General features: G+C 40.2%; 1 protein-coding gene across 1 annotated transcript in view; it reads left to right on the top strand.

Moving 5' to 3' along the window:
• LOC107096826 (growth hormone receptor-like) overlaps positions 1 to 5,675 on the top strand; it is a 61,272-nt gene extending 55,597 nt beyond the window's left edge. The window contains exons 6-9 of the mRNA XM_015393696.1: positions 241 to 394; positions 567 to 654; positions 3,542 to 3,611; positions 3,912 to 5,675. Of these exons, the coding sequence (XP_015249182.1) occupies positions 241 to 394; positions 567 to 654; positions 3,542 to 3,611; positions 3,912 to 4,580 (981 nt within the window). The 3' untranslated portion in view covers positions 4,581 to 5,675. The remainder of the gene's footprint in view (positions 1 to 240; positions 395 to 566; positions 655 to 3,541; positions 3,612 to 3,911) is intronic.
• Positions 5,676 to 9,190: the final 3,515 nt, after the last annotated feature.

Genomic DNA, 9,190 nt, shown 5'->3' with positions numbered 1-9,190 from the left:
TGCCTAGTGGTAAATCCGCCAATGACATTTTTTTTAAATAAAACTCAGTTAAACTGAAGAATTTGGAGCGAATAGTTTTGTGTGAATGGTTGCTGTAACTAAGTGACCAATGATTCAACCTAAAACGGCCATTTTTGGTGGAGTTTTCTGTGATTCTGACCCAGAGTTGGTTCAGAACTTGAATTTTTAAAGCACGTTGGTCTGTATGTTGTGGGATCTGAGGTCATCATCTGTGTGCAGGTGAAGCATCCTCTGCGGGAGCCTCATGTGGTTCTGCTCGGCCTCCGATCCGGCGAATACGTGGTCCGAGTTCGATGCCGATCCCACAACTACGGCCTGTGGAGTAAATGGAGCTCCACTCTACACATCAGCATCCCCTTCAGGCGGCCCACAGGTACGACAGCACTGCTGGTTTCCATAGCGATGGGGACCCTGAATGACTTTTATTTTGATAAGAAATAAACCGGTGGCATCTTAACCATTGATGTGGTTTTAAACCTGAGTTAAGTTTTCTTAATTTTAAGCAAAGTGTTTGTGGAACAATGTCTGCGTGTTTCTCTCTGCAGGGAAAATCCTGGTCCTGGTTCTGGTGGTGGGAGTCGGGCTGGTGGCCCTGCTGGTCATTGCCTTCGGGGTGATTCCTCAGAGCAGGAGGTGAGGAAACCTGCTTTTTTTTTTTTTATTGTCATGTCACTGTGTGACCACAGAGGGCGCTGTCCCATGATAACAACACCATGCAGCCCTTAGAAGCCCCTTTTCTACTGAAAATAGCAGGTTAACGCATGTTTATCAAACATGGCCGACCCGCTAACCAGCGGTATTTAGCTCCCTTCCCACTGGCAATAAAAGTATTTACTAGATTGCTGATTGCCTGTTGGTAGTGCGGCCATATTGGTACTCCCTAGTTAGACCGGCCGCAATGTAAACAATCCGCGCGCTACGGCATCGACCAACGATGATGTTCTCATTTTCAGGGGACTTAAGACTTTTAAAATAAAGATAAATTCACTTTGACACACACTGGCTGTTTTACTGTATAGCATCAGTAGATTACTGTAATTTATAATAAAAATGCGTGCAATACACATATATATATATATATATATATATATATATATATATATATATATATATATATATATATATATATATATATATATATATATTTTGTCTACGAACACCCCTCATGGGGAATTGTGTGGCCCTGCAGGTGAAACAGGCTGTGTGAAAACATTATATTGAGTAAATTGCATAAAACAATATATGAAATAAGAGAAACTACATTTTCCGACCACGGGAGTCAGCGATGTCACCAACACTACGTTTCCACAGAGCTTCAACTCTTCCAAATATTTTGTATTCAGTTTACTTCATTGTTCTATGCAGCCTCGGTGGAAGTTCAACCGAACAAACCCATAACTCGCCTCTATCCGCCTACGACAGCCAATCAGCTTTGAGCCACGCCTCCAGGAAAGCCAATCGGCTTCCGAAGTTCATCTTAAAAGGCCTCCGATCCGCAGCTTGTCTGCAGTGGTTTTGCCGTGTGACTTCCTTTCAGATGACCCCCGTTTCAACCCCCCTCCAGCCCCTCCTCTTCCCAATGGGGAGTTGTTCCTCTCCACTGTCGCTTCATGCTTTCTCATCATGGACAGGTTCTCTCAACCTGTGTTATCCAAACTGGACTTCCATCTTCTAACCAGCAGTCTACAGACTGACCAACTCCATCTATCTCCACTCCACCAGTTTCAGGCCTGGGGGGGAAACAGCCCCATTCTTTGCTCCTGGTCATGCATATCTATTAAGATTCAGTGCTACGTATTTCTGCCGAGGTCTGAGCGCCAAAGATTAAAGTAAATGTATCGATAAATTGAACAACTTTATGCAGGAATAGAATAGATGCTTGGTTCACATTAATCTGACCTTTTGCAGAGAACCATGTAAGACTTGGTCTGTATTATCACACAGCCGTATATAGAGTGATATACCAGCCTCGTCCAGCAGGGCGGCGCCTGTGGGTCTGCGTGGATGAGTAGATCGCATGTTGGCCCAGCTCACGGAGTCTCACGGAGGACATTTTCCTTCATTTACTTCCTATATCAGTATTGATTTCCTGATCTTTTTCCTTCTTTCCATGTTTTTCTTTCCTTCCTACATTTCTTCTTTCACCTTTTCCTCCTTCGTTTGTTGTGTTATGGTGCCTTCAAGTGTCAGGGCGGTTTATCTCTACAAAATGGACATTTAAAGACGATGTTCTAAATGCATGACTGACTTTATTGAATCCACATTCAGTCCAGCATCCAAGTAGAAAGGTCACATTGATACTATTGTGCACTTGAGTTAGCGTGACCTTTAGCCACCTTTAGCCACCGTCTGTGTTTGTGTATGAGTGAGGTGAGTGGGTGCATGGGAATTCGATGCCTGAAGGTGTATATCTGAAAATGGTTGGAAAAGCTGTGATCTCAAGCATCTCATAGGATGAAACGGCCCCAAAATGGTTAATATTTCAACAGGATTGCATTAAAAATCATTAAAAGTCATTAAATTTATTATTGTTTTAAATCAAGGCATTAATTAATTGGAATTAAAATGGGAAAAAATATGTGATTATGGCATTTATGTGGCATATAAAATGCTACATTTTAAGTTTTTTAGAAATACGTTTATAAAAAAACTATTTTGTCAGATATATCGCGATATATTTGCGCGGAATTGCTTCCGGTTGATCGCAAAGCTGCATGATTGGAAAAGAATCCCGAGGTGGAGAAAAAGCTAGAGAATGAGGAAAAATGCGCGAATTTCAACAAAAAAATGGCTGGAAAACGAAGAATTGGGTACATAGCTGCAGCCTGTCGACATTGAATGTTTTTATATATATATAAATAAGAAATATATTTTTTATTTTGAGAATAAAGTCGTAATATTACGAGAATAAAGCCTTCATACCACAACCGTTTTCAGAAAGAAAGCTTTAAGCTCCGCCCACCAGATGACGGCCGACCGGCTCCACCAATCAGCAACCAGATTGAACCTGAAGACGGGGCTTCCTGGAAGAGTTGTTTCTCGTAATTTTTAGGACTTTACTCTCTTAATATTACAAATTTATTCTCGTAATTTTAGGTCTATTCTCGTTGTGACTTTTTTCTCGTAATATTCTGACTTTATTCTCGTAATTTTAGGACTTAATTCTCATAAAGTTACGACTTTATTCTCGTGATATAAGAAAAAGAATCTCTAGCCTGGCCCTGATACTCTATCGTATATATATGAGCGTCATGGTTACTTGTTAATAGCATTTAAATTAGAGCATTAAAAGTGAATTAAATTACTCATTCCTCTCTAAACCCCGTTGAAGCATCGATGCACGCTGCAGATATTAGATGCAGCTTTTCCTGATATTCTGGAAGACTCTTTGAGTTTAGAGAACAGATCACCATCTTTAAAAAACCAACTGTATGAAATGTGACCAAACACTTTAAATCTGGTTATTTGTTTTTCTCTTTGTGCTTCAAATGTCTTTTTTTTTTTTTTCTTTTTCGTTCAGACTAAAGGATTACTTCTTCCCCCCCATTCCCAAACCACGGATCATCGGGATTGACCCGCTGCTTCTGAAGGTGACATGATGCATTCTGGGAAATGTTTTAGCCTCTTGTGTTTGGAGGGAAATGCTTTCCAATAATATTCCATGAAAAGACACAAAAACGGACATTTTTTAGGATCGAACTGGAACTTTTTTGTTATTCAATCAAAAGTTCAACCAATATTTTTACAGTATTTTTGTTTACTTTTAGGATAAGAAAAAAATATGTTAATAAAGTTTAGTCTCCCCAAACAGAAAATAAAGGAACTGTTTTCTCCTCAGCATGCCAGGTTTTAACCTTCCTTCCTTCCCTCTCCTCTCCGTTTTCCCTCAGAAGGGGAATTTTGAGGAAATCAACCGTCACTTCACCAACTTCCACGGCTACAGACCTCCGAGCTACTCTGTGGAGGTCTGGGACCAGGTGAGCTCTGACGGGATCTACCTGAGCTCCTCCAAGGAGCGCGGCGTCCCGCCCAACCTCCTGGACAGAGATAAAGGAGCACCAGTCACGGTTCAGAATCCGTTTCCCACCCAGAGCGCGCCGCCGTACGTCCTCACCCCGCCTCTTCCTCCGTACTGCGCCTCGCCTCCTCAGGCTCCCCCCGCGCTGCAGGACTCTCCGTCTCCGTGGCAATCGCCTGAGATGATTTCTGTTCCAGGGACGGACTACAGCAAGATGGAGCATCCCGGCCCGCCCCCCGCCACTACCTCGGCTCCTCCCCCAGCCAACGCGCCGGTCCAGGATTTCTACACCTGTGTCCAGCTCATGAGGGACAGCGGCGAAGTCCACTTGGTACCATGTTTGCCCTCGGCGTACTGCCAGGAGTTCCCGGTTTTCCCGGATTTGGATGCAGCCAAGAAGAAGGAGGAGGAGGAGGAGAAGAAGAGGAGGCGGCTGAGCGAGTACCAGGCGGGGAACACCCCGGCGAAAACCGGCGGCGAGAATGAGAGAAGCGAGGCAGCTGACCCTCTGCTTCCCATCGGGGCGGAGGACACGAGCTAAAGAGGCCCCCGATCCGGAATTCAGCTCCAGATCCGACCTGATCCCACCTTTTCCACGCCTCCCAAACAGAATTACAGATATTCCTCATCTGGCGAGGACTCTAACCCCTGCTGGCCACCATGTTTCCTGTTGACCCTGACGCACTCATGTTTAATCCAAGATTCTGGTTCTGGTCGTCGGAGCTTTTAATAATCCACATTTTCAGAAGCATACGTTCCAACAGGCAGAAGAAAATGGACTTCCTGACCAGTTTAATGGGGAATTATGGGTAATGTAGTCCATTCCACTAAGAACTTCAGGGTTTTCCAGGCGTTTCTCTCAGGAAACTGAAAAGTTGCTGCCGTTGGATTCAGGTTTCCCAGAACTGAAAACTTCCTGTAGTTTCTCTCCAATATAACCAGAAGAAACCTCATTTTACTCACGCTTCACCCTCGCTACGCGTCACTCCTTCGTTTATCCATGTGCTGGGATGCGTGAGCGGAATCCAAGCCGACCCATGAGCTCCGTTTGTCTCATTACCGTCGGCCGTTGTAAACGTGTTCAACACCAGCAGATTCCAGAATAACCAGCGCATGAATCCCAGTTCTGGTTAAAATGAAGCGTTTGTAAATGCAGTCAAAGCTCCGCCTGTCTTTTACGTTCCTGCAGATATAAAAGTCTCATTTCGATGCAGAGCCTCTTTTAACACAACACCTATATTTTTCTAATAAATCATTATCTGTAACAAGTTATAGAAGCATATTTTGTATATTGTGGAGAAGCTAAATGACCGATCTCAGGTAGAGTTTAGTTATTTTTCTGACAGAGAAGAAAAAAATAAGATCGGATGGAAATCAGGAGGAATAAAAGCGTTTCAGCTGCTGCTTCATCTGAGCAACTTTTCCCTCCCTGGTTCTGTTCACTGCTGGTGTTCAGTCAGAGCAACATACCCGCCATCAATACCTGTTAATCCCTTTAATTCTATTCACTCTATTTCTATAGCGCCAATTCACATCATGTCATCTCAGGTTACTTTCCAGTTCACCAGATTGATTCAAAGTTTTCTATCTAAGGAAAACCAGCTGATTGCATCGACTCATTGACTCTTCAGCAATCCCTCACACTAAGCATGCTTGTAGCGACAGTGGAGAGGAAAAACTCCCTTTGAACAGGAAGAAACCTCCAGCAGAACCAGGATTTAATTTATCCCTTTAGTTTTGTAAATAAAATAAACTTTAAACCACCTCAACAGGCGTGTATCCCTTTAGCCATGTTCATAAAAACTATTTCATCACTTACTTTCTTGTGTTTTTTAAAGCTTTTGGCGATCTGACCTTAAATTGTTTATTTTTTTTGTATACGACTAAAGGGAAACATGCCCGTCGAGGTAGTTTAAAGTCTATTTTTCGTACCAAATTATGGTATGGTGGTCTGACAGAACACAAGTTCCTTCATTCTGAACAGGACTAGAAGAGATTTTGTTGAAAAATGATTGTATTTTCAGAGTTAATTCCTCTAAATGTCGTCTTTTCTCTCTCTAAATGTCTTTCCCGCACCAAACATTAGTGGTGAACTTTAACATTTTAGAAGGAACGTAAAGGAAGTTGAGTCTGGATTAGGAAGGTAACGACCTGCAGGAACGCCATAATCACAAAATAAACTCCTGACATTCCATCCAGCCGCTGCGACAATCATTACGTCTCTCTCTATCATTTCTCTGCTGCAGTATTCTGGGTTTTTCCTCTCAGTATTTATGGAAATCTGTGCCAAATGTCCCTCCACTGCAAAAACGATCTGGAAATAAGTCAACATTTCTTAAATGACGTGTATCTTCCCTTTATTTTGGTTGGTTAATTAGGCGGTTTTGCGGTTGGATTGGTTTTTTTTACTCTTATAACACAAAAATAAGATAATATGCGCTTAAAAAAAAGACGTTCCATTGGCAAAGTGTCTAATTTTCTTCCCGAGTTCAATAAAAAACATCTAGATTTCGATTTGTTTCCAGTGTCCAAATCAGAGCTACCGACATTCCTCCAATCGGAAACCGAAAAGCGTATGAAGGAACAGCGGAAACCATTTTCCCGTCTCTGTATTTTATCTCTGCTGTCTGGAAGTCGTCCTCGTCTCTCTCTCTCTTTGTGCCTTTTCTCTCTCGGAACGGAGTTTCTTGCCACTCTTACTCCTCATTGGACGTCTGATGGCTGAACGGTCACAGTCTGGGCTCGTTACGCTGCAAAAGCGATCTATAAACAAGTGAAAATGTGTTAAAAAGGTGTATTTAACCTAAATTTGAGCAGGAAAAAAGATGATCTGCCAATGGAATCAGTTTTTTTACCACTAAAAATAAGATAATTAGATAAAATGCACTTGAAATAAGACAAAGTAATAGTAGTTTCTTATTTTAAATGTAAATTTTCTTCTTCCATTGGCAAAATGTCTCTTTTATCCTCAATCCAAGAAAAAAATGACTTAATTGAAGTAAAAATGACTATTTTTTGCAGAGCGGAGGAAAGAAGGTCGCTGATTCGGTGAACTTCTTCCCTCGGCTGTTGAAAGCACTTCGTATGTGATGCAGTGAAAGATGGAGAAGGTTCTGGATTGTTTTCAAATGTTATTGACTGATTGTATGTCAAATGGTGACTTTTGGTGCCAATAAAGAAATTGTGACTTTTATAACCTTGAGAGTAAAAAAAAAAAAATGTTCAGACAATCTTGTTGACTTGGTTTAATGAAACGAAAAGCAAACTTTAAAGGAAAAGTCCGGTTAGCAAGAAACGATCAATGGATCATTATTTATACCTAAAACTCTTACGTTTGCGGAGTTTTTTTATGAATTTAGTGCAAAAAAAAAATGAAAATAATAATCTTCATCATGATCACTGAGTCTGGGAGCGGCCATTTTAGCCCAAATATAGTAGCCCCTCCCTCCTGCCATCTTCCAGCAGTGACGTCACGGTGCGGTAAGCCTAGCGCCATTCTCCCCTCTTTATACGTCGTCTTTTCTTTTTAGTGCTTTCAGCACAAAATTTCCAAGGCAGCGCGTTTCTAGTGAGCTTCAGATGAGTCAGAGTAGCGCCATCTAACTGCGGAGCTGAGTCCTACGTGGGTTTTAGACGTACAGTGTGAGCAGGTAGATCGCATCGGAGCGTCGGGTCGCACAGCGTGAGAACAAACAGAAGTTTTTTGCATACAAAGAATATTTATTCCATAACCAGACAAATTCTTTCTCAAGAATTGTTATTGTTTAACTACAGTGTGTGTAATTTGTTTTGACTCTGACACAAACTTCACAGCTTTTTCCTCATAAGTACACTGGAAAAACCATCTAGAAATAAGTATAAAATTTGTGTATTTACCCTTAATTTGAGTAGGTAAATAGCTTGCAAATGGAATGAGTATTTTTATTCTTAATATAAGATAAATAGATAATACACACTTGAAATAAGACAATACAACTGTGTTTTCTTATTTTAAGTGTAAATTGTCTTGTTCTGTTGGCAAAATGTATATTTTACCTCCTTAATCCAAAAACAAATGCACTTATTCTAAGAAAAAATGACTTATCTAGATTTTGAATTTTTCCAGTGCACTGGAAAAAGGATCTAAAAATAAGTAGAAATGTCTTAAATTAAGTGTCTTTACGCTTAATTTGAGTAGATAAATGAGATAGTTTGCCAATGGAATGAGTATTTTTGCTCTTAAAATAAGATAATTAGATAAAATGCACCTGAAATAAGACAATGTAATTGTGTTTTCTTATTCTAAGTGTAAATTGTCTTGTTCCATTAGCAAAATCTCTCTTTTACCTCCTAAATCCAAGAACAAATACGCTTATTTTAAGAAAAAACAACTTATCTAGATTTCGATTTTTTCCAGTGTGTAAGGGAGGAACCGTCTGTCTAGATCAGAACAGGGCTGATTACCGTTCCATAAAGGCTACATGATGAACTCTCTTTGCAAAGAAATGAAAATAAAGTGCCGACTGAATTAAATCCATTGATCTGTTTATTTAACTGGGAAGAATAGTTGAATACTTTTTTCCCCCACTACAGTTAAAAACCAAAAAATTTAATGTAGAGAACAAATGAGAACAAACATGGTGAGCTGTGAACTTTTAAACGCTGTGGTTTCGTCGTACAGCGTGAGCTGTAGCTGCGTGCAATGGAATAATATGGCGTTGTAACAAACACCGGAATCAGCATTGGGACTTGCACTGCAAAAACGATCTAGAACTAAGTAAAAAATTTCTTAAATGAAGTGTATTTATCCTTAATTTCAGTAGTTAAACAGGATGATCTGCCAATAGAATGAGTATTTTTACTCTTAAAATAAGATAATTAGATAAAATTCACTTGAAATAAGAAAATGCAATTGTTTTTTCTCATTTTAAATGTAAATTGTCTTGTTCCATTGGCAAAATGTATCTCTTATCTCCGCAATTCAAGATAAAATGCACTTATTTTAAGAAAAAAATACTTAAGATTTACATTTTTTGCAGTGTGGACCACATTTTTAAAGAAACAAATATTTTCCCCCCTCCCATTTCAAGAATAACATCGTGCACACAACGTTGTTTTCAAAAAATCGTATAATTTACATCAACCTGCATAAATACGCTGCATAAATAATGA

Source organism: Cyprinodon variegatus, unplaced genomic scaffold, assembly GCF_000732505.1.
Source record: "Cyprinodon variegatus isolate N-32 unplaced genomic scaffold, C_variegatus-1.0 Scaffold653, whole genome shotgun sequence".
Classification (NCBI taxonomy): Eukaryota; Metazoa; Chordata; class Actinopteri; order Cyprinodontiformes; family Cyprinodontidae; genus Cyprinodon; species Cyprinodon variegatus.
The sequence above is the reverse complement of the archived record's forward strand: the minus strand, read 5'-3'. Positions and strand labels throughout refer to the sequence as shown.